We start from the raw sequence: 25,688 nt of genomic DNA, 5'->3' as shown, positions 1-25,688 counted from the left end.
TGGGGTTCGAACCTGACACCTGCTTGTCACCTAACCCTGTTATCTCCCAGAAGTCTTTAACGGTTGCCCTTGCCCCCCCCCCCAGCCTCCCAGTGGACCAGGCTCTCTCCAACTACACCCTGCCTGAGCGCCTGGCGCTCATCACCTTCCTCTCCCTGGTCATGCTCATGAGCGTCCTGGGAAACCTTCTGGTCATGGTGGCCGTGTGCAAGGACCGCCAGCTCAGGTGAGTGGCGCCGCCCTCATAGCCTTGTGGGTAATCGTTTCTGCGTTACGGTTCAGCGGCTCATTAATCGCTGGGGCCGTTCGGGGCACTCGAACCCTTGCGTGGGCCGATCCCACGGGTGCAACGAGGTGACCAGCATGAAATGTAAGTCAGTGCTACTCTCCACCAGGTCAGTAGTGGAACGCCTCAGTTCACACGAGGTTACCGGTAGAAAGTGCTAGTTAGTGCTTGTCTCTACTAGGTTATCGATTACTGAGACTTGGTTAGTGCCTCTCGCGACCTCAGTGCCGCAGCATCAGTTCACTTTCTCTGTGTGGTTAGTAGTGCAAAGTGAAAGAGTGGCGGTTAGTGCTTTTCTTACCAGGTTACCGGTGGAAAGGGTTCGTTAACTCCTGTGTCTAAGAGCTCATCGCTCGCTCACCTCCCCCCGACCCCCAGCACCTCCCCACATGTTGCACTCTTAGTACAACTAATTACGTAATTTTCCTGGCTGTTGCTCCTCCAGGGAGAGAAACTCATTTCAGTTCGAGAAGCAAGAGAAAGCGTGAGCTGTGATTGGTGTGTCATCGCGGCGCGGCTCCGCTCGACTCGGCACTCATCGCCTCTTCGTTCCGACCGTATTATGTATCGGGGCCCAGAGAAACACTGGGTCTATGAGTCCCCATGGCAGCGATGTGAAACACACTGAGCGTTTGATGGTGTCGTCACCGCGCTCACACTGTCGCACCGAGAGGGGCGTCGGGAGGGTGTCGGCAAGGAGACCAGCGCCCCCTGCGGAGAGCTGAGTAACTCTCCTCCCACCTGCCCCGCGAGCTGCCCACACCGCCAGCTTATCAATGAATAGATCCTACGTCCTTCTGGGCTCCCGCTTCCCAGTGGCGTTCCGCTCCAGCCCCCCCGAAGATATGTCCCCAGAGCTGTTTGCTTGACTCCGTCCGCTGGACTCGTCCGGACAAATGAAGTGTTTGTCTCCTCTTTCAGTGTTTCGCTGTTGACGGTGTTCCTGGTACCCCCCCAACCCGCCACGGGACAGCACCTCAGTTATTCGTTCCGTACCCGTCAATATTTCTTTCAGGCTGCAGAAAGAAAGAAGCAGGTTAGCGCTACAGAGTCGACCGCCCCCCAGGCCTCGGTGCGAGCCGCTCCCACTCCGACTAAAAGGCTCCCATGATCCTCAGGGGCACTTTTCACTTTGCCGGCCTTTTTTTTGAGCCCTATATATAGCCGTCTATCTTCGGGGGCTGTTACCTCTCCGCGCTCTATTAGTCCTTAATGGCAGCTCCTTCCTCGGTCCGGGGGACCGCGGTCCATCCGGTGGCCCCCGGCAGACAGGTGTGGTCCAACCCGGCGTGCGCGTTCCTCCGTCTCGAGCGGGTGCTCCTCCCTCGTAAAAGCTCTGGTAGCGTAGAGCTCGTCGCGCGTTGTTTTTCCCGCCACCTAACGCCGACTACATTAATTATTCTGAGTGCATTAGCACATTAGTAGAGCATGAATCAGCGATCGTCCCTAAATTAAATCATTTTCCAATTTAACGCCTGGGCACTTGTTAATTTCCCTTCCCGGCTGATGAGCACGAGCGACCGAGAGGCTCCCGAAATGGCGCGGGGGAAGGGCCTGAGCTGTTTCTCCCTCGGTCCCCTACAGAAAAATCAAGACCAACTACTTCATAGTGTCGCTGGCGTTCGCCGACCTGCTCGTCTCCGTGCTCGTGATGCCCTTCGGCGCCATCGAGCTCATCCACCAGAATGGGATCTACGGGGAGACGTTGTGCCTGGTGCGCACCTCGCTGGACGTGCTGCTGACCACTGCCTCCATCCTGCACCTCTGCTGCATATCCCTAGATAGGTGAGCGCCTCCCCCGACTCGCCGCCCCGCGCCTCTGGGGTTCACGCCCCGCCTCGTCTGTAACCTCCCGCAGAACTGCATTCTCTCTGATTTCCATGTGTGTTTGTGTGTTTCGGGCTGAATACGTCGAGTTTGCGTGGGTGATAAAATTCTATGTATATTTTTTTAAAATGGTTAAATAATATAATATTTGTTTGTACGCAGTATAATATAATATTCCTATTGCGGAAATATACGTGGATGGAAAATTTTCCAAGGTGCCAGGTAGCGTGGTGGTTACAGCTGCCACTTTTGGCTCTGAAGGTCATATGTTTGAATCCCACCTTGTGCTGCCATGCTACTGAGCAACTTGCTTAACCAGGAAGTCACTTTGGTAAAAAATTACCTGTTTGTGTAAATGGGTAAATCACTGTAAACAGCTCACCGCTTTAAGTCACTTTGAAAAAAGCTTCAGCGAAATGAATGGATGCGTCGTGGTTTCCCTCCAGCTTCATTTGAATGTCTCGGTGACCCAATATATTTAACCTTCAAGGACCACTCTGGAGATTTGACGTGTTGGCAAGTGTCTCTTACTAAAGCGGCACGGAGAATAATGAGCTAATATGCAAATGCATGTGCATATTTATTCTCCAAAGGTGGTCACACATGATTTGAACAGAAAGGGACGTCTCTGACTGCCGGGGCAAAATTCCTGAAGCGCATCCACCCAGGGGGGCAGTGTGATGCTCTTGGGTGGTACAAAATTTCTTGTTCACTTCACGATGTGTGACCAATGGAAACTCCCCCCAGGTGAGGCGTGCATCACCTATTCCTTTAACCACGTTCTGATTGGCCGAGCGGCGCAGCCAGGGATCCGATCAGCGGCCGACTCGTAGCTGGAAGTTGGAGTGAGCTCAGGAGCCCAGTGCTGTAGGGTGGGCATGGGGGGTCAGGAGGGCAGGTGTGTGCGAGAGAGAGAGACGCAGGCAGTGTTCGGCACGCATAAACTTGGCTGCGAGTCCGGCCTCCCGCCGACGTCCGGCTCGCTCCCGCTCCGTCTGCACAGGGCTGCAGCAGATGGTGTTTTACAGCCGGCCGCTAATACCTTCCACGGAGGCGTCTGCGTTTCTTCAGGCGGCTCCGCCAGAGGCCCCCGTGTGTGTCGTTCCGCTCCGCAGTCAGTAACCCTAACTCCAGCTGGGCGTCCCTTCGCTTTTCTCGATTCGTTTTCCTTGGACGCCGGCTTGGCTGCGGGCCACCTTCGCCTCCGTCAGCTGCTCCGTGTTGTGTAACTCGTGAGCGTGGTTCGGGTCTCGTGCGTCAATCCCCAGGGGAGGGGCCCGGGGGGGTCCGAAGAGAGATTCCCGTAAGCAGGACGGCCGGTGGCCAGTTCTGACTGTCAAGAAAGGGATGGCAGAGGAACTCTGAACAAGTACTCCACCACCGGGACCTTAGAGTTAACTAGAACCGTATTCCTAACCCTACACCTAACCCTAATCGTGCACCTAACTCTATACCTGAGTCTACACCTAACCCTAACCCCGAGGCCACCATGGAGCATATTCAACAGCACTGGATACGTCATTTAATAATAATGTGTGTGAAACGATGGCATTTTCATCCTTAAAATGCCACATTTTCTCTTTTCCTACCTTTTCTCTCGGGCCCCGGGGTGTCATTTGCTCAAGCATTTTTTGAAGCATCAGAACAAAATTGAGTCACAACAATGTAAAGGTATGTTGAATATAGTAGAAAATGTAAATGCATGCAAGTATACAATACAACGCAAAGGCAAAGGTCGCCGAGGTCACCGAGGATGGTCATACAGCCCCATCCGAGACCCGAAAAACGGAGCAGAAACTGTCCCTCTCTTTCCACCCTATCTGCTGTTCTGACGAGTATGTGGCTGACTTAAGAGCCGAAGGAGGACGACACCTGTGGGACAATTTGAATGAACCTCGCAAGATTAGGTCTTGTTATTTTTGCCTTCAATGAGTCAATGCGAGAAGAGTGAGGTGTGCTTCGGGACCGCACTGCGGTTACACTGTCTGCATCTCCAAATTGGCTTTCGTTGCGTGGTCTAGATCATCTTCGGCCTCCTGGATGATTCATTTTCTGCGTTATTGTGTTTTGGTCCTCAGAGAGAAGGGCGCAGCGGTGCGGTTTAAAGCTGGTCATTTATGGAAAGTAAGACTGTGGAGCAGGCAGAGCCAGAGAAAAATATTCACGCCCTGAGATACATGCTTTCACGTTTCGAGAATTCGAGATTTTGCGCCTCTCGGCAGCTCAGCACCACAAGTCCACAGTTACTATGCGACCTTCTTCTCAGTTTGACGCGGGCTGCATTAAGTTCTCGGCCTGCTTGCTACTTTCATCTGTTATAAAATCGGTAGCCCTGGTCCCACCTGGACAATCCAAGCCATGTTACGTGTCCAAACATGTCGATTTGTTCGCTCAGTATCGATTCCTCTGCATTGTCTTCACTGAAGGGGAGTGCGGTGGCCCAGCAGGGCTGGCCGGGTCCTGCTTTGTGGTGGGTCTGGGGTTCGAATCCCACTTGGGGTGCTTTGCGATGGACTGACATCCCGTCCCGGGTGTGTCCCGTCCTGCCTTACGCCTTGTGTTGCTGCTTAGGCTCCGGTTTGCCATGACCCCGCTTGGGACAAGCAATTTCAGACTCTCTGTGTGTGTGTGGATGGATGTCAGTTTTGCGGCTTGGGGCACATAAAAAATTTTACTATCAAAATTAATGTTAATTGCAATTTTTGAAAAATCAGTTGTGAAGGACACTATAGTCAGTGCCATTCCCTCCATGTTCGCATCGCCGTCATTGGCTGGAGTGCCTGTCCATCAAGTCCAGAGTGATGCTCTGATTGGCTCTCGTGATGCTGTTAACCTGCATTCATCACAGGCACTTTGCTGTCGGTGGTTGGCGATGAGAGCCAGTCTTGGCATGATTACCACACCTGGAGAGCTACCTGAGGAATGATTACACCCCGAGGTTCGAGTGGTCTTGTGTGCGGCCCAGCACAAACCCAAACCCTGCGTATGACATGTAAAGGTCACCCTGTGTAGGAAACTATCGCACCGCTATCATTATTGTCACGCTATCATTAAGACAACTATCGCAGACCCCCCTCCCCCAACAATAATATCAGCAGCTCTTGAATTTGTACATAAACTGGCAGTTCTCATAAGGACAGCAGAAGGCGTAATGATTGTCTAAACTGCTGATCAGAAGGTTGTTGGTTCCAATCCTTGAGCAGGCCGCACTATTGCCCCCGTGGGAAGTGTACAAATATTTTTAAACGTATTCTGACGAAAATATTGGCAGTAATAAGTCACTGTGTGACCTACAGTGGGGACACACAAGCACCGATGCATCGCAGGAACCATGCGAACGGACCGAATTCCACCTTCTTTCTCCAAACATGCATCGGCATGTGTCCACATGTCCTCTAAGGAAACAGCGTCTGTCACCTGAGGGGGCCACATGTCCTTGTTGAGGGTGGGGGAAGGGGCAGGGATGCTGGTGCTCTCCGAGACTCCAGCTCAGACAGAGGAGCCGGGAGCACTTTACCTCGGCACGCACCCGGTCTCCTTCCAACGAAGGCCATCGCGGCGGGTGACGCGTGCGTCGCTTTGAGAGGCACGGGGGGGGGCGAAGAGCCTGGAGAGCACGGAGGCCGAGCTGGTGCGCTCGTGGCCGAAGGGGATGCGGGCGCGTCCGAATCTGTCTGCCCGGCTTATGGTAGGCGGGTGGCCCTCCGATATGCTAATGGCGCCCACCAGCTGCCCATAAATTTGCCATGGATCATTGTTTTTAGAAATACTCCATAAATGTAATCTGAACACTGCGAAGTAATTAACTGCCGACAGAATTTGCAGGCATTTGCAGATACTTGGAGACAGGCAGACTGTGTTAGAATATAATATGTTGCAGCTACAAAGAAGTCTGTTCACATCTGCGTTCCCCGCGGGACCATTTTCATATGAATTAATTTGTTCGGTGCAATCGGCCAATAATGATGCACATGAAGAGAAGCTTTGCTGTATTACGCTTGCAGTGATGCCTGAAAGTATGTGAAACCCCTCGTATCCCTTAGTGATTAGAGCCACTGTCTGTCATACCCTTGAGCAAGGTACTTACCCTAAATTCACATTCATTTAGCAGACACTTTTCTCCAAAGTGACTTCCAATGAACTCTGTGTAGTGTTATGAGCCCACACACCTTATTCACCGCAGTGACTTTCACTGCTAGATACACTCCTTACATTGGGTCACTCATCCGTACATCAGTGGAACACACACACTGTGGGGGAACCTGAACAGCATGTCTTTGGAGTGTGGGAGGAAACCAGAGCACTCAGAGGAAACCCACACAGACACAGGGAGAACATACAAACTGCGTGGGGATCGAACCCACGTCCTTTTGCACCACCCAGGCGCTGTGAAATAGCAGCGCTGCTCACTGTGCCACGCCTTTTGCACCACCGAAATTACCCAGCTGTATAAATGGGTAAATAACTGTCAGTATGCTAACATTATAAGCCACTTCGGAGAAAAGCTAATTGAATGAATGTAATGTAAACGTAGTTTTATCACAAAATGGTTATTTAATGAGAATCAGTGTTTCTCATGTGATATAATGGGTGTGTAATGACCAGTTCCACACATTTTTTTTTTAGAGAGGATCGTGTGTAGTAAAAACACATGATTTGCATTGGTTAAACCAAGTCGATAAGTAGAATCAGGTGTATAAATCATAATCATTTAATCATTTTATGTATGTTTTTTTAGTATGTTATACGAGAATATTGACCATGCCTAAAATGCATTTCACCAACAGATACAGACACATAATGTCGAAGTGCAGTTACTTTGTCCAGTATCACTGTTTTCGATGCTACGTAGTACATGAGTAGCTGCATATAGAATTGGTATTTTTAATCTTTCGGCACCTAATGTCGTGAAAGTTTATGGAGCGTACAGGAGATCAGGAGAGAAGTGGATCTGAAAGAGATGTGTTTTGAATGTTTTTTAATGTTGAGAGGGATTCAGCAGTGCTGAGGGACAAGGGGAGCTCATTCAACTAAGCCAGAACACAGAACCTTGGAGCGTTAAAGGTTCTGTTCTCCAAGCCCAGATATGAATAGCGTATCTGTGACTCAAAGTCGGGATGCACCCTGCAGAGCAGCTTCCATTACTGTCCTATGGCATTCTTGGTCAGAACGGGCAAGTCCAGCCTCCCATAAAACTTTAAATTGCCTGGTTGAGGAGCAGATCATGCAGAAAATTAATCCCCCAACGAGGGCTTCCTTTGTGGGGTTTCAGCTGCCAGTCCAGCTCATGGTAAATGTTCCCACAGTCAGTTCAGCATCAACTTGGCACCCAGTGCTGATGGGGACCACCTGCTGGTGATCTGCAGTGGTGGGAGCCAGAGCCAGGTGGACAGAGGCCATGTCCAGGTGGAGCTGAACCCGACGCTCTCCACCCCAGGTCCCGATGGGCCGACTTCCTACTCGCAAACCCCCAGGGGCCAGACCGTGCTCCCACGATTTTAGTCAAGGACAAAATTAGGATCGCCAGAAGGCTGGGGCAACCAGGAAACATGCGTATCCATTGGGCTCCTTTTACAGTGTCCACTCTGTGCCTGGAGGAGGCCCTGTTCGTAGCCGAGCGCTTCCACCGCAGAGCCTCCAAGTTTGCAACGTAAACAAGGCAGGTTGGAGCGTAACGGCCACCCTGGGCTCCGACGGCCGAGTCGAGGGCCGAGTCGAAGGCCGCCATGGAAACGGTTCTCGCCTCGTCTCTGGCCTGGATCCAGGGGAGGTAACGAGAACATGCCGAAAATACCGCGACCAGCGCTTGCTCTGCTTACACAGCAGCAGAAGAAAAAAAGCGCGGTACTCCGGCTGACGGACCTCAGAGGAATGACAGATCTGGGTCAGTTAGCGGAATGAAATCTCCGCTGTCTGGAGGGAGCGGCCGCAGGGGGCCCTGTCCTTCTCCAGCTCCGGCTCCCTCCGTCCATGACCCCTGGCAGGGCCAGCCTTCGCGCGGGGCATCGGCTCCAGCCACAGCCACAGCCGCCACCTGCTCTGCCCTTCTCTTCATTTGAATGATCTGCATTTTATTGCTTTTCGGAAGCTGTTGCACGATCCGCTTGCATAACTCACGGTTTTACACTTTGCCTGTTTGTAACTGTTGGCCGTTTTCCCCGAATCGAGTTTCTGTCGGTTAAGAACCTTGCTGACAGCTGTAAAAGCATCACCCCTCGGGGGGCTTTGTCTCCATAGCTCAAGTTCAGCCCTGTAAACAGCACCGTGTGTTAACCGCGTGCCCTTCGTTCAGCGCTCGTGCCCAGTTTGGTCAAGGAGGTGTTCGGCTCCAGTTCTACGTTCCGGTGCATTGTGGGAAAAAGCCCGCAGTCAGCCGTCTTCCACGAGTTGCGCACGTATCGGGTGAGGCACGTTCTAGAAAGTGATTGTAACGTCACGCAGCGACACAGCGGTAATTTAGGCGGGAATTAAATGCCAAGAAACAACGCAGTAGGTGGCACCGAAAAGCCAAATCAATCAGAACATTATTGGATTGAGTCCCAGAAGACTATTGGCTCCAGCAAATATTTAACTGTGGAAAAGAATACGTGTCTAACATCAAGGTGTGTCGTCACCTCGGATAAACGTGTTGAGTAAAAAATACGCTTTAAATAACGATTTGCTCGATGTAATTTCACTTTAATGCAGCTTCACTGGAAATCAATGGACTGAGTGAACGAGTGAAAGTTTGCCCGGATTGTCCACTTACCAGCAATACATTTAATGAATATTTTACAAGCCTGCTGTACATACAGGCCCATAAATGTGGGCTTTATCGTACTAATTTTAGGATCCTGTATTTGCGGAAATTTTAAGGGTGCTTAAAAACAAATTTTTCAGTGCACAATTAAAATTTACAGCGCAAGTAATTCCCCCAGCACCACAGCGCACACTCGAGTGCATCAATTACAAATACTCGAACATGCCGTCAGTATTTCAGCCCTAGGTTGAGCATCTCTTGTCTGTTGCCATGGCCACGTTGCCATGGAAACCTGAGGTCCCCAGCAATCTTTGGAGACCAGGTTCAGCGGAGGACTCTCCGAAATGATGCTGGAATGGGCTGCTGGGAGCGAGAAGGGCTTTGGGCATTTTGATGGCCCGTGGCACAAGGCACTAACAGGCAGTAAGCGCAGATTCCGGAAAGTTCCTCAGCGCAGCGAGCTGCTAGGAGGTGGGGTGGGGGCCCGTTGCGCCGATGACACCGAAACCCCTTCACGTCCAAGCTGGGGTGAGAACAGACCGAAAACACCTTCTTTAACGGATACTGGGGAAGAGATGTTTGACACTGACGTTTCCAAGATCATAATGGTTGGAAATAAAGCTAGAACTCTTGTCAACGAATACATTAACAGGCTAATTGGTTTCCGGGTGTTTCCGCTGCATCCAAAAAAGAATTTAAGTGGCATGGGAATATGAACACTGGTGCAACAAGAGCCAGAGAGAGATGGGAGCGAAAATGAAGGGGGGGAAGTAAGGGAAGGATTCAGAAAGGTAAGGGAATGGAATGAAATGGGAATGAAGAGGGAACGAGGGAAAGAAGGGGACAAGAAGTTGAAGGAATAGAAGAATAAAGGGGAACCGTTGAGCTGGATGGCGCTCGAGGCTCCAAGCATCACATTTCTTTAGAAAATATCAGGAACCATTGCCAATTTCTGAAGTTTAATCCTCCCACTTTCTTCAAAATTATGTGAGCATCTTGAATCTATTGTGGCCTTTTAGAATAGAACTGTGCTGACTGTATCACCTTCGGTTTAACAGGGGGAGACATGACCCCCCCCCCAACACAAAGTGCCCAGACCAGCGTGTCCCGCCGGTATTTATGTACAGCTCCACAGAGTGCTATTAATATTAATAATATTTTTCATCTCCCAGTTCCTGACAAGTTGTTATGCTGCTGTGTATTTTATCTGTATGTGATACAGTCATGTTCAGTGTAGGTGGCACGGTGGCACAGCGAGCAGCGCTGCTGTCTCACGGCACCAGGATGGTGCAAAAGGATGTGGGTTTGATCCCCGCTCACTCTGTGTGGAGTTTCCATGTTGTCTGAGTGGGTTCTTCCGGGTGCTCTGGTTTCCTCCCACACTCTAAAGACATGCCATGCAGGTTCACCTGTAGTGTGTGAGTAACAGAGAGAGAGTGTGTGTTCCACTGATGTGTGGATGAGTGACCCAGTGTAAATCACCACAGTGAATAAGGTGTGCTGGCTCATAACACTACATACAGTTCGTTGGAAGTTGTTTCAGAGAAAAGCATCTGATAAATAAATGTCGTGTGATAGTCATGTTCAGTATGTAATAATATCTCTGTACAGCCATGTTTAGTGTGCAGTAGCCACTTTATATACCATAGTAGCTGTGCCAAATATGTGACTATGGATGTTATCCTCCAGTGAGCCCTGCCTGTTGATACTCTCTTGTTTTCTCCTAGGTACTATGCCATTTGCTGCCAGCCCCTGGTGTACAGGAATAAAATGACTCCCATGAGAGTGGCTCTCATGCTTGGAGGATGCTGGGTAATCCCCAGCTTCATATCGTTCCTGCCCATCATGCAAGGCTGGAACAGCATTGGAATAACTAATCTGGTGAGTAGTCGTCAAGAAGCAAGCGTCCCGTCCTCAAACCAGCCTGGTGTTGCTAACCACAGAGCAAAATAAAATTGGAAAATCACTGTCGGCTCACTTTTTAGAGACACTCTTTAAAAATACTCGGTCTGAGCTACAAGCATCAACACGTCCTGCATCTGGCAGATCAGCACCACCAATGATAGACAAGTTCCCCTTTTGGCATGGAAGTAAACTATATGAGCCTTTGCACTCAAGGATGTATAAATGATTAAATATGATATAAAAATGAAACCTCACTGAATATCAGACTCAGTCACTATATCAGTCACTCTATCTTGTTCTTGCACTCCTTTCAGGTCTGTTAGAGATATGGCCTTAACCTTGCTGCCTGTGGTCGTCCCCGAGAGCCATGTTTGGAATTAGTGACAATAATCAGAGGCATTAGGCGACGCTCAGATGTGTGTGTAGCTGCACCCTCTCGGTCCCTTGGCCCCTTGTCCTTGGGCTGTCAGTGACTCTATTGTGAAGGGCCCTCAGTGAGTGAAACTACGACCTCGCTGAAGTCAAACGCAACCCCGCACCAACATCGTCCCCCACCCGGTATTGTCCATGCAGATGTCTTCAGGGGGGGTCAAATCATCACCCTTTTTAAGTTTCACCATCTTCTATGAATACAAAGTGGTTCACAGAGCTTGTGTGGGTTTCCTCCACATGCTCTGGTTTCCTCCCGCAGTCCAAAGACATGTGTTTCAGGTGGATGGGTCACTCTAAATTGCCCAGAGTGTGTGTGTGAGTGAATGAGTGTGTGTGATTGTCTTGTCTCGCAGAGTCCCATCTCCAGGATAGACTCTGGACCACCATGACCCAGCATCAGACCACACATTTCAGAACCGCTTGTCCCAGACAGTGTCGTGGGGAATCGGAGCCTACCCGGCAACACAGGGTGTAAGGCCAGAGGGGGAGGGGACACACCCAGGACGGGACGCCAGTCCACCGCAAGGCACCCCACGCGGGACTCGAACCCCAGACCCACCGGAGAGCAGGACCTGGTCCAACTCACTGCGCCACCACGCCCCCCACCAGACCACCGTTTCATAAAAATTTGAGAAGGAGCACCACTGGCACACAGTCACACACTCGGGGACTTGCCACTGCAGTGTATGTCTCGGCGGCACCGCCGAAAGAATAATGACTTTTCGTTCAATCGATCGGTGTTGTTTATGCTCGGCCCCTTGCCCTGCAATCTGCCCCCAGCCAGCGCACCAAGTAATTAATGGAGACGCTAGTGCCAGAGTGCGGCGGCGTCCACTGGACAGGCGTTGGTGGGGGTGACCCTGTGATCCTGCTGCTGGTTGTGTGCCGGTCCGCTTAGGGCCTCCTGAGCCCACATGGACAGGATCGCCTCCCGGCGAGTGGACCGTGGGCTCAGTAGAGAGACCTCGGGCACCTTCTTGTAATGGCGCTTCCGCATAATTATCTCGCCGGTGAGCGGCCCGAGCTCAGTGTCTCCGGTGTCGCCGTGCCGCAAATGGGGTTTGTGTAAAACTGATGAAGGAGCGGCAGAGTTCACTCTCCTTTCATTCGTCACGTAAAGCCCAAAGGCGCCCCGTTCGCGGCGCTCTCAATCAGCGGCATCTCGAGGAGCTGGCAGCCCGCGATCGAGCGCAATTGATTTATGTTCATTTTCATAAACCATCTCACCGGTACGTCTGCTTCCTCCTCTCAGGAACAGAAAATCGATATTGCTCACTTTGTTGGCCTGCAAACTTTTCCCTCATTAAAAGAAAAAAAAAAAAACGCATAAAAGTATCAGTATAAATCCTGCGATGGTTCGGGTGAAATGTTCCAGAACACTCTGAAATCCACTCTGAAATCCACCCAAATTCTTAAGACGTTGGTCAGCAAAGGTTTATGATTTTGTGCCAAAACTGACAGTTTTGATTTTTTTTTTCTTTTTTTTTCTTTGGACTGTGTCCCATAATACCTTGCTGTATCATAGCTACTTGACATGTAGGACTGATCACGGTTATTTTAAGCTTGAAGGAGTGCTCTTATATCTAATAACTGTGACTAATGTGTCTCATACGCACAAAGACTGATGCTTTACTTCATATTTCGGTGCACATTAAGCAGGCGAACCTACTGTACAAATAGCAGTTGCCTTTCCGTGTATCGATGGGTGAACTTTCATGGTGTGCAGGGGATGACGTGTTGCGTGAGCTCTTTGCGCTATCGACATTCTTTCACCGCCTGCAGAGGCGAGGCCATGCATATGGTCATGTGGTCACGTGCAGGTGTGTGTGCGTGTGCGTGTGCCTGTAGCTTCGAACCCCATCGCATGGACATAAAGCTGCTGGCGTTGGGCTGAAGCCCGGAAGCTTCTCCCGTTTAGGATGGAGAACGCAAGCGGCTTCAGGACATGCACAGTGTGCGTATTTAAAGCCAAAAGTTGGTCTGGAAAAACGCAATTTGTGTATAATTTAATAAAAGACCATCTGGAACAATATGTTGGAATTATTACATTAATAGAAAATACGCACTTATTCTTGTTGGAAGGTGGACAAACAAAGCTGGCTAACTCAGCTTGGCAGAAAAATGGAGAGAGATATCTGCCACATGCCCTCGTGTGGATTTACATAAGAACAATGTTTTATATATGAAGTTGTGATGATGGCTACAGCCAACCAGCCCTGGTTCTTTACACAGTCTGAACACGGTACGAAAGGATATGTTTGCTTTTTAACGTGCGTGCGTGCGTGTGTGTTCACTCCCTGCCCTCCCCCCTCACAGATAGAGGCGCGTCGGTCCAGTGGGAGCAGCAACTCGACGGTGTGCGTGTTCATGGTGAACAAGCCGTACGCGCTGACCTGCTCCCTTGTGGCTTTCTACATCCCACTGGGGCTGATGGTGTTGGCCTACCAGCGCATCTACGTGACGGCGCGGGAACACGCGCGGCAGATCAGCGTGCTGCAGCGCGCCGGGGGCGCGGGGATTGCCGGCGCCACCTCGGACAGCGCGGACCACCAACGCAACCACCGCATGCGCACGGAGACCAAGGCGGCCAAGACTCTGTGCATCATCATGGGCTGTTTCTGCCTGTGCTGGGCGCCCTTCTTCGTGACCAACGTGGTGGACCCGTTCATCCACTACACGGTGCCCGCCCAGCTGTGGGCCGCCTGCCTCTGGCTGGGCTACATCAACTCCATGCTCAACCCCATCCTCTACGCCTTCCTCAACAAGTCCTTCCGCCGTGCCTTCCTCATCATCCTCTGCTGTGGGCACAAGCGCTATCGCCGGCCCTCCATCCTGGGTTCCGGGGCCCCCTGCACCACCACCCAGATCAATGGCTCCACGCACGTGCTCAAGTAGGTGACTCCCATCTTCGCCTGACTTCCTGTTGTCAAGTCCCAACAGGTAGTGTAGGGGTTAGCGTTGCTGCCTCTGGACAGAGATGTTGAGGTTCAAGTTCCACTCCTGTTGTAGTACCCTCGATCGAAGCACTTACCCTGAATTGTGGCAGTAAAAACGACCCTGCTATAAGTGGCCTTGGAAGAAAATGACAGCCTAAATGAAAAAATATCACTCTTCTCATGCCTGATATGTGAGATGGTGAGTAGAGTTCGCTCAGACCCTTCCTTTCACACACACTTCGCATGTTCTTGTGAAGCAAAATTGCACCAGTGTGGTACCAGTACAGTAATTACAGACTTGCTGTTTAATTAAGCCCAGCGATATTGAGCAGGGTGACCAGGCGTCCTCTGTTTCATGGGACAGTCCCATTTCTGCCCGATTATAGGCGTCCCCAGTAATTCTCCAAACACGTTCATCAGACTCATGGACAGTTGGCCGCTCAACCGTAGTCGGTGGTGACAGTGTGATTTCCCGTTGCTGTGATGCGTGAAGGCATACACACACCTCATCCACGGTGTATAACAACACCACACACGCTCTTCTCCACAGCGAGCTCATGGAGCCATTAATAGTGCCCTCCAGGCCTTGGAAGCTGGCGTGCTGCGTGTTGCATTTGAAACTCGGCTGCTTCTAGCTTCGCGTTCGAAACATACATCGGTGTTGTTCTGTCCAGGAACACGGGGACGTCGAGAAGTCCAAGTGTTACATTTTTGTAGATACACGCAATCGCAAGTGTGTCAGAGCTAATGGAAGTGAAGTACTTAGATTCCATTCACTGGATTATGGACCAACCGCATTTTCTGCTCTAGATATCCCACCACCAAACTGCGTAAGAGGCGTTACGTTGCGTCCGTAATGTCCTCTGTTCTTTTGGGCTAAATGTGTGATCACCATGTCAATAAGCCTTTATGACCAGATGTACCAGGCCAACAAAAAGTTATTTTATTTTATAACCGTTAGCACCGCCGAAAAAGGTGACGAAGCTAATACCGCTAATGACGCTAATGTCGCTAACCAAGCTAATGTAGCTAACCCAGCTAACAACGCTAAAAAACTGAAACAGTTACTGCAGAGGACACAGCTAAAAGAGCTCATCCTGCAGATGTCGTACAGCGGATGAAACCCTCTAAATGGGTTGTCCTTTTTGGCACCGAGAGCCCCCCGAACCCGCAGACATGAGACACCACTGCGTCATACAGAGATGCTAAGATGTTCCTCTGATACACATTTCAGAGCAGCCTTGGTTATGATGCTGTGTTAGTTTTCTTGATCATAAACATTCGCGTGAAGTCGGTCACTGTTCCGGATAGTTATTATTATGCAAGTTTGGCTGCACTGATTGTTCATGTCACATTCAAGATTAAGTCTTGTACTCAGTTACTTTGGCTCCTTACGCGGAGAATTAAAAAGTTCACCCATAGATTATAGATGAGGAGTTGCTTGAATTTATTTTTGCATTATTGATGGTGGCGCCACATTAAGGCTCCTGAATAGCTCTGTTTGTTTCTGCATGGATTGTCTATGACATTTAGGCGCACTTCCACTGGGAATGGTGCGGTGCATTATTCAGACAGGGGAGACAAGGCCCGGTTAAAAACGGATGTCCCCGCCGTCTCCGCCGTCTCCGCCGTCACCTCGCACCCTCGGCGTTTCGGGGCAACGCTGTCTGTGGGATTTCTGTCTTAATGCCAGAGTTCAAGAGGCTGGTTGCGAGCATCCCTGCTCACGCCGCTGTAAACACATCCAGTGACACGGCGGCGGCCCGGTGCGTGCAGCCATCATAAATTTATTTCTCATAAGATATAGAAGCAGTTTATTGCTGCCTTCTCCGATACACATCACTGAGCTGTGGGAGGAAACCATTGCAAACTCACACAGGCTGGGCTGGGTTCAAACCCAGGATCCAAACCCTCAGGAGTTGTGTGTTCCCACTGCGCCACACAGGCAGCGCATTACTTTGAGTATTTACATGGTTTTAACAGCATTTGCCTTTTCTCACATTGGGAAATAAGGCAGCAAGGGGTGTAGTATTTAGTGCCTTGCCAATGGAAGATCCTGGGTTTGATTATCAGCTCCAGCTGTACTACCCTTGAGCAAGGTACTAACCCAAATTAATATGGTAAAAATGACCCTGCTTTATGAATAGGTAAATAACTGTAAAATTGTTTTTCAACATTGTAAGTGACCTTGGACAAAGGTGTCAGATGAATAATGGATAATGAATAATTTAAAAGGTACTTTTATTTCTGCAATATGGGATTGTGGGCTTTATCAGCATAACAGCAGCTACTGGAACTAGAGACCTTCAGCACAAACATTCCACGTTCTTGACCCATGTCTGAGGTCACATGCTGTGTGTGTGTGTGTGTGTGTGTGTGTGTGTGTGTGTGTGTGTGTCGTTCCCTTTGCCTTTCCCTGCTCTCTTACTCCCCTGTGGTCTCCTGCTCTGTCATTCTCAGACTCAGTCTGTGCAAGTGACACTTGCTGAATTCTCAATCAAAGCGTTATTACCCATTATTACGGGCCGGGAAGCGACTTACCGTGGAGCTCCCTGGACACCCGGACAGCTGATAGGGATGGAACTGTGGGGGCTGTGGGGGTCCTTTTCAGGCTCTCACGGTTTCAGCAGCAGGTTATTTATGCATAGAGCTTTCAGTGAAGGAGCTTACAGGATGAACCACCTTTTGCATCTGAGCAAAATATGCATATCAATGGCCATTGATTTTGATGATTAATTTTGTGAGTAGTGCCTGCTCTCTGTGGGTTTTCTACTGCTGTGGGAAGAGAACAGGGTCACGTCCACGGTGCCACCTGGCCTCGTCCTCAGGACACTCGGTTTGCTTCGGCTGAGATATTCCTCCCAGGAGGGTGAAAAGAGTCGATATGAAACTTGTGCTGCCCGGTCCGGAGTTTGTTTGGAACTAAAACTGAGCTATAATGCTTAAAAACGCCAGTTTGTTGGCAGGAACGTGCCCTGTCCTGGAGTTCATTAAACGCCTTTTGCTCCTGCTTGAACTTACAATAAGTTCATCTTGTATTTTTTGCATGAATTTGTCCTCTGGTCCAGTCAGACAGAAGGTCTTACAGCTGCGGACACACAGGTCAGGGAGGTTGTGAGTTTGCTTGCAGGTGTTTTTGTACGTGTGTAGGTGTGTTGGCTCATGCACGCACTGCTTCATAAGTTTTTAAGAATTCATTAATAGTACAGAATTAATAATTAATAAATTGGCCCGTGGAATGAGAGCAGCCTAATATCATCGCTGCACAGAGCTCACCTAGACTGACCCATCCAGCCCAAGTCCAAACACTGTTGACTATAACACCATAAGGGTGCTGTGAAGACCACTCATCGTGCCCTATATATACTCCAAGGACAGCAAAAGGTGATGGTAATTACCCATGAGACAATGAGGTGGCTCTGCGGTGCCCTAGATCCTGCCTGTAAGATTTCTGTTTATCATGTACTGTATATTAAAAAATAACCTGGCCTTTGTGTTTTTCTTAATTCCTATTTTTTTTCTGAAACATCTTCTATAAGCCATCTCTGTAGCTGCTCAGGTTCAGCTAATGAATTAAATTATGGCAAAAAAAGCTAATTAGGGAAAGGGAAATTCATATTGGAGGTGAAATAAATTGCAATATTAGAAGCATAAATGGAAAAACACTGACATATCCAAAACAACCTCCCACGCATAAATTTTCCATTGTTGGCCAAATGCAACATCATTTTGCCAAAGCAGGAAAATAAAACAGCTTTAATATGCGCCGACATGAATAGATCCAAGCTGGGAGTGTGGAGAGCAGCTCTTGGAAGCGGCACACGGTGTTCTGTGATACGTTACTCATTCATTGTGTTGTACACCGACACTGGGGTGTGTCTGTCTTTGGCCACGCGTACCACGGTGACGCGGGGCCAAGTCGCCGCGGGAACGTGGGGGCAGTCCTCCTCGCCACAAAGCTGACTCAGCATAGCCCTGTCCACCTTGGTGAATTCCTCACACAATTTACACCGATGAGATGCAATATGCCCCGGGGACCTGAACCAATCCAGTGACCCCCCCCCATCGCCTCCTTGGATGGAAGTAGTAATTGAAAGGAATTGGGTTCCGTGGGTCAATCTGGTTGATGAAGGATTGCTGTTTTGATGTTGGAGCGACGATTCGGGGCGAAGTGTGGGGCCTTGTGGCCAGCGTCAATCTTTATTCCAACAGTATCAAGACAGCTGTGGTTTGCAGTCAGCAAATATGCCAGGATTGTGCTGAAGATAAACAGCACATCTATGGGAGGTAGGTTGGAAGGAGCAGGTAGGCTGTCTATTCAATATGATTAACGTTGGTTATCGTTGGTCACCGTACGTTGGATCGTTACAGTTGGTCATCCATCCAGCGAGGCCCTGAACACCAGGAAGGAGGGCCGTTGTTCCAGACCGCAGCGTCGGAAGCATGTTAGTCGGCAAGTGTGCGGACGCCTCTTCGCCACAGGAAGCCATCGTGTAAACAATAGTGGCTGGAAGTTATAAACGACACCAAGGTTCCTCTGAATGTCCCCTGAAAGCCTTTGTGTCGGCTGTGCTTGGAAACCCTCCAGAAGAGTCTGAGTGGCTGTCAGTGCGGTAAGCATTGGGGATTCCTGGGCCGCCCGCAGGAGGAAAAGCCTTCAGCCAAGCCTTGCCTCATCATTTTACATTCACGTGATGCTTCTTCCAAAGCGACGTACAAAGTTAAGCTATTTACACAGCTACTTCAGCTACAGAGCCAGTGATTTGCCTATTTGTCCAGTAGGGTAATTTTTACTCTTCCCATTCAGGCTAAGCACCATTGTCAAGGATACCTCAGAAGGAGGTGGGATTTGAACTGGGGTCCTCTCATTGCAAAAGTGGCAGCTCTAGCCACTATGCGACCTGCTGTCCCTGGAAGGTCACTCCTCGTGGACATGTCTCTCACTGTCCACATTTTGGACAAATCTGGATTGGAGACGTGGTCCTTCAGATCTCTCTTGCTGTAGATTGCAGATACCTGAAAGTGTTGGACCATGACCGTTTAGAATGAGGTCTCATGTCCATAGGGACCCGCTCAAGGTGTTTACAGCTCTCACTTGAGGGGTTTGGTGAGCTTCCAAGGGCTGAATACAGATGGTGGCAGATAGGAGGCAGCAGACGAGGAGTGATTGTGTCAGCCCGTTTCCTTTGTAGTGCCACCGAGAGAGAGTTGCGCTAGAATGAACTGCCGCAAGAAGGGAGCGAAAACCGCTGTTCCCGCCGTCACACGATCTCCACAATCTGTCCTTCTGCTCCAAGGACACGGGTCTTCGATGTATCACGCAGTAATGGCTCCTCCTGCGAGCTCATCGCTACAACCGGGTGCCAGGGTTCGGGCGAATGTTGAGCGTTAATAACATTTTTCAGTCGGGAACCTTAGGTGGTGCTGAAAAGGATGACGAATGGAGGTGGCGGCTCCCGGCGACCGAGCGCTCTGCGCCCCTTGGCACGGCCTCGGCGTTCTCGTAGAGCGCTATTAATGACGTGACCCATAAATCTGGCTCCCGTGATGCCGAGCGTGGAAATACGTCGGGTTTGTTGTTTTTTTAACCACGTTCTTTGGCATCCACAGGCTCTACCCTCACAGAAAGCGGCTGGATCAACCTGCTTCTGCTGAGCTCAGCTTTCCAGGCAATCACTGGTCCAATCGGCCACAGCCTCTTTATAGGGTCCAGGCACGGGCACCGCCCTAGGGTGTATTACCTGTGGCTAAAGCCCCAAGAGGAGGCTGGGGCAGGACGACAGGGCTAAGCTCCAGGCTACTGGGTCCTCTCGACCCAGCTGTCAAACAGAGCAGCCGCTCAGGGCTCCTATTCGCATCATTCCGCTGTCGAGTGTTTCTAGCCGTACTTCCAAATGCTCATTTCCGCTCGTGTGGGTTTATTCGTGACGGACGGTGCGGTAAACTGAGACTCGGAGCTGGCGGCGTGGCCCTGCGGTCGACCCAGCAGAATAAACTTGCGAGGCCAGGTGGAGCACTGCCAGCAGTGTGTAAATCAGCGCAAAACGGTCGCTGGTGTCCGCGTTGGAGCGACGCACCCGGCAATCGGGTCACTCCCGTGTTTAGTTTCACTGTAAAATGACACGAGATGATGAGTCCGGCTTAGAGTGCAGAGTTTCACAATGATCTGGCTCTCCATGCTGTTACTGTATACAGAGCAGATGAGACTGTTATTATTATTGAATAATTGCTGCATAATGCAACCTGATGTGTCCTTATTGGCAGCATTTTTTAGTTTCTTATGCTTTTTTTTGGGCTTGCGGTGAAGAAGGTCACAGCGCCTATTCAACAGAGGGTTCTGAAAACGAAATTCATGGGCTGCTGTTAATAGGTGTTTAAATGAATGTGACTCCAGTTATGGATCTACTCACGTGTCGTTGAGGTACAGCTCCCAGATGATCATTCTGAGCCAGGAGGACCCCCTGCAAGCCTCACATACCTGTAATTTGCTTTGATGCACTTGGGGTTTTTCGATGGGTGACTCAAGGGCTTCCTCATGGTAAGCAGGTGTGATCTCTCCACATTGAGAGATTTTGTTTTTTTGGCAGCTCTTCTTTGTGGTCCAACTGGAGAAAAAAAAACAACACTTGAACACTCAAAGCTGACCTTCATCTTGACCTTCCCAATGTTTTGGTAACTGCCAGCTGTGGTCTTTGCGGAAACGCAGCTTAACGGCTCAAGGAGAATGGCTGGGGAGTGTTTCTGAGGGATAGGCTGAAATGTCAAAGCGCGTTTTAATAGGTCTCCAATAAATCATCTGAAGGCCGTAGGAGCTTTTATTTACTCCACCAGCTTGGGTGACTTCATTCTCAACCCGCCGAGGGACACGGCCCTTCTCTCCCAGCAGCCCCCGCTCTTCAGTCACGTGACCCGCGATGAACGTGCCTCCTCGTGGAGGATCTCGGCCAGACGAGGGGCTTAGCGTAGCGTCTGGGACTCCGGGGAGGCCTGTTTGACTTGGCCCCTGTGGCACGTTGTAAATGACACCTGTGAAAATTTATATGGGAGGTGCGGGTTGTGCCCAAGCGGGGAGGCCTTGTCGCTCAAGGCCAATTTCCTCCGGGCACGTTATTACACCCTCTCGTCCGTCACCGGTTCCAAAACCCTCTTCAAGGCGAAGAGCGCCCGAGCCGTCCCGGCACTTCATAAACACATTACGGTAACTCATCACAGCGTGTGTTTGGATTAATAAAAGCAGCTGACCGTGTGTTTATTTTCTCCTCCATTTAGCTGGTGAGTTTGAGCGTTCCTGAGGTTCCTCGATCTCGCCGAGCGGTTTTTACGAGGAGAGCTTCACGAGGAGGCCAGACCGGCGAGGAGGGGCTGTCGGCGGTGACCTGCGGACACGCTCCAGGCGATACTGCGTTCTCGGTGCGGCGCCCTCTTCTGTCCGTCACTTGACGGCGGCGTTAATAAACAAACGGCGCTCGAGTCGTCCCACCCTCCTCGACAGCCCTGCGCCGTTGCTTAGCGACTTGTATGTTTGCTGACAGCCGGTGCAGCCTCCTCCCACGAGCTGGCGCCGCCGTCTCTGACGGAGGATGTAACGTCGTTCGACAGCCCGCACTGAGAGGCGGAGAAAACCTCCCCCTGCGTGGCCACCAGGCGCCGGGGACAGCCGGTCCGATCCGGAGTCGGGCTGGGGGTGGGGCGGAAGGGGGCCTTCGGTGGTGGTGGACGGGGGAAGGCAGCGACAAAACGGGCCAATTTAGGGCACTAATTGCGAACGGTGATTGTATTAACAAGAACATGTTTGTTTTGATTCGCCCGCAGTCGGCTGTTGCGGGAAGGAGCTGGGAGCGCTCCTGGTGCACGGAGGGAACGCGTGCGGCAAACACGGAATGCCTGTCACATCCACTTAGGCCCCCAAACGGCTTCGTAGCAAGAACTTTGAAAGTTCAGAAGTGCCTCATTGGCACCCCCCGATCATCCCCTCCATGTCAGACAGGCTTGAATAAAGGAGGAACTGGTTATGGAGTAAAATGAACAGTCAGGCATGACTTGGACAGCAAGACAGGAGGCAGGAACGGCGTCTTTCTGCTCTCCCGTGTAGGTCGGACAAATCTCGTGTGGATCAGCCAACATAAACAGTCAATATCTTCTGAGTACCCTGGTAGAAGACCAGTACCCTCTCACTGCTGTGTTTTTGTTCACGAATCAGTCTCGCCTTTCATTTCGGCATCCGTCCTTCGGAATGAAAAAAGAGTCCATAATCACAGTTGATTGTGAAGTTTTTTATCTGAAGATCCTCAGTGACACCGTGTAAATACATATTTCATGGAGACACTAGAAAAGCGTCCAGATGAGAACCGCTAACCGCTGATCAGGGCGTCTTTAAGAGGAGGAGAGGCATGCAGTGGTCGAACAGTGATAGATCGCGGGCTCATCGTGGCGACGCTCCTCTGCTCCGCCGATCAAGATCTGCCCCCTGCTGTGACCTCCCAACATGATCAATACCCAGTTTAATCGACTGCTCTGAACACCGATCCATTTCAGCGCTCCGGCTGCTCTTATTTATGCATCCAAGTCAATTTGCTGGGCTCTGTTTAAAAGGTTCACGGAAGTGTTCAGGGAAGTGGGATGACACAGTGGCTTGGCGAGTAGCGGTACTGTCTCACAGCGCCTGGGTTGGGTGTGAGTGCACAGGCTGTGGGTTCAGTCCCTGCTCGGTCTGCGTGGAGTTTGCATGCTCTCTCCATGTCTGCAGGAGTTTTGTCTGGGTGCTCTGGTTTCCTCTCACAGTCCAAAGACATGCTGTTCAGGTTCCCCCATAGTGTGTGTGTTCCACTGATGTATGGATGAGTGACCCGGTGTAAGTAGTGTATCTAGCAGTGTAAGTCACCTTGGTGAATAAGGTGTGTGGGGCTCATAACACTACATAGAGTTTCTTGGAAGTTGCTTTGGAGAAAAGTGTCTGCTAAAGAAATGTGTTACAAACGGAACAGAGGTTCATCTTGAGGAACCCCTGTGGTACATGTACATGCTTTCACTGCAAGAGGAGTGTGGGGTCCCATTAATCCAATTCACTTCCACAGTGCTTACAGCTTCAGTTGGGTGCTGCAAATATAGCTTTGGTACTGTCATCCTACACAGAACAAGCAAAAGTGAAGAAAAGAACACCTTCACAAAGTGAGGGTCTCAAATAAAGAGGGGCAGGTATTCATTTTGGTGGGATTTTTTTTGGGGGGGAACCTCCTTTTTGAGGTCACTAATGATACCCATGTCTGCCCTCCTGAGCGCTATCGGAGTACCAGCAGTCTCTGCAGACCCCTCCCCCCCCCTCGGTCCCAGAGCAGTGCTGCACAAGCATGTGTGGGCGGTCTCTCTCGCACCCGTCCCATTGGCGAAGCTACTTAAGCTGTCAGTAAATAAACGGCACGTATGTGTGGCACGGCGAGCACAGGAAGAGGAAGCGGGTTTGGGTAAATCAGGGCTCCTGAGGAGCTCGCAAGTGCTGCGGCAAAACAGGAAAATAAACACTGGGATGTTTCGCAGGTTCCACAGCAAGCAGTGTGTGTCTGTTCATGTGTTTTGTGCGTTATATCCTCCGGTGGGCCTGTGTGGGGGCTGTGGGGGCTGTGGTGGCCCAATGATAGAACCATCACCTTGCAACCATAGGACCTGGGTTCAAATCCCACCCCATGCTGTAGTACCCTCCATCAAGGTACTCATCCTGAACTAATACAGTTAAAATTACTGTGCAGTATAAATGGGTAAATCAGTGTAATCAGATTAATGTGAAAACCTCACATTATAAGGCACCTTGGACAAACATATCAGATATATAATATCTGATGATGATAATGCTGATAGCAATCAGAGCAAAGACAGGGCCTCGACCCACTCTGCATTCTGGAACTGGGGTTCCAATGGGGGGGGGGGGGCCATGGTGGCACAGCAGGTTTGACCAGGTCCTGCTCTCTGGTGGGTCTGGGGTTCAAGTCCTGCTTGGGGTGCCATGTGACAGACTGGTGTCCTGTCCTGGGTGCATCCCCTCCCCCTCCAGCCTTGTGCCCTGTGCTGGCTGTGTGGCTTGCTGTGACCCTGCATGGGACAAGCGGTTTCAGTCAATGTGTGGGTTCCAATGGGATCCAGCCACTGGGCACTACCAGGTGTGTTTCAAAGTAGCACACACTTGCTCAGGAAGGTCTCCAAATGCCCAGAAGGTGTGCTCCTCATATGGGCCATGAGATGTGCTAGATCAGAACCTCAGGTTATCTCATGGTCCGAGAAAGAGAAACAAGTCGCTCGGTTGATATACAACGCAGCTCGTACACTCAGCTCCTGTGTCACGGTGTTTAGTTTTCATGTAACAACAAACCTCCCGACAGCTAATCGCAGGAGGTTTCCACTGACAGAGATAATAAACCGTGCTGGGCTATAATAAACCAAAGCAGCCTTATGTTTATTCTTTCCCTTCATAATAACCATCATTGTATATTCATTATATTGGCACTCATTGCTCAGCTGTGTACGGCATCAATGGCGCGGTTTCGCAGGCACTGCCACCCCTTCCCATGGTTCCCCTGGGGTCAGGCAGGGTGGCAGGGTGGACGCAGCCCTGGGAACCCCCCTGGGTGATGTGCTGTTTGTTCAGACTAAACTCATTTGGCTTAAGTGAGCTGTGGTCTAGTCCAGAACTAATAATAATAATAATAATTCTAATAATAATAATGGTATACTGGTAAATACATACATCTCATCTGTTTGCGGTAGAAGAGTCTTACCGGTGCTGAACATATATTTCCTAAGTGTGGTTTTAACAGAAGGGCTGGATCAGCATTCAGTGATGAACACTACTCAGTCCACTAATCCAGTCATTTAGTTTGCTGAGGGCTGAGACACCGAAATGTGCGCGGGGGGTCTTAAGGACGACCGTTAGTGATTGATCGCGTTACCCTGTTTGTGCGTAACGTCCGAGCGCGAACGGCTGGAAATGAGGGGGTTTCGACTTCCAAAGGAGTCTTATAACTGTGTGCCGCAATAAATGTTTTTGACAGCATCTTCTTTCATATTCTCATTAATGTATTTACTTTGTCGTTTTAATCATTAGTGCTAATTAATTAGAACCTGGAGATGTGCGCTGTGCCCACGGCCCCCAGGACAGCGAGCCGGGAGCGAGAGAGCGAAGCGGACCGCGCTCCCGTGGCGAGGCGTGTGGGCGGAGCCTGTCCCCCGCTGCGTCGTGGGTCCATTCTCACGCAAATCCTTTCATTAAGACGGATTGGCTCCGAGCACCGGGGGTCAGCGAGTTCACCCCGCAGCTTTCGGATGGGTGATTCTGGGCAGCTTTGCTACGATAGGGGGCCTCTCGGAGTTGAGGCGCGCAGGCGGTCGGGGCGCCGACCTGCGGGACGCTGGGAAAACCCACCTCCTCGCGCACCGCGAACACCTCCAAGCTGTGAGCTCATGCAGAGAACGCGGAGCGCGGATCACGTGGCCTATTGTGGAGCGCGCTTGGGCCCCGTTTGGAGAGTGTAAATAATGTGTTTACTGGCGAAGCCAAGTGAGTCATACCATTCAT

General features: G+C 50.5%; 1 protein-coding gene across 1 annotated transcript in view; it reads left to right on the top strand.

Annotated features, from left to right (window-relative positions):
• htr4 (5-hydroxytryptamine receptor 4) overlaps positions 1-25,688 on the top strand; it is a 55,071-nt gene that overhangs the window by 10,525 nt on the left and 18,858 nt on the right. Inside the window, exons 2-5 of the mRNA XM_018733464.2 lie at positions 86-226; positions 1,871-2,071; positions 10,580-10,733; positions 13,506-14,080. Of these exons, the coding sequence (XP_018588980.2) occupies positions 86-226; positions 1,871-2,071; positions 10,580-10,733; positions 13,506-14,080 (1,071 nt within the window). The remainder of the gene's footprint in view (positions 1-85; positions 227-1,870; positions 2,072-10,579; positions 10,734-13,505; positions 14,081-25,688) is intronic.

This window comes from Scleropages formosus, chromosome 13, assembly GCF_900964775.1.
Source record: "Scleropages formosus chromosome 13, fSclFor1.1, whole genome shotgun sequence".
NCBI classification, from domain to species: domain Eukaryota; kingdom Metazoa; phylum Chordata; class Actinopteri; order Osteoglossiformes; family Osteoglossidae; genus Scleropages; species Scleropages formosus.
This window is presented reverse-complemented; position numbering and strand designations above follow the sequence as displayed.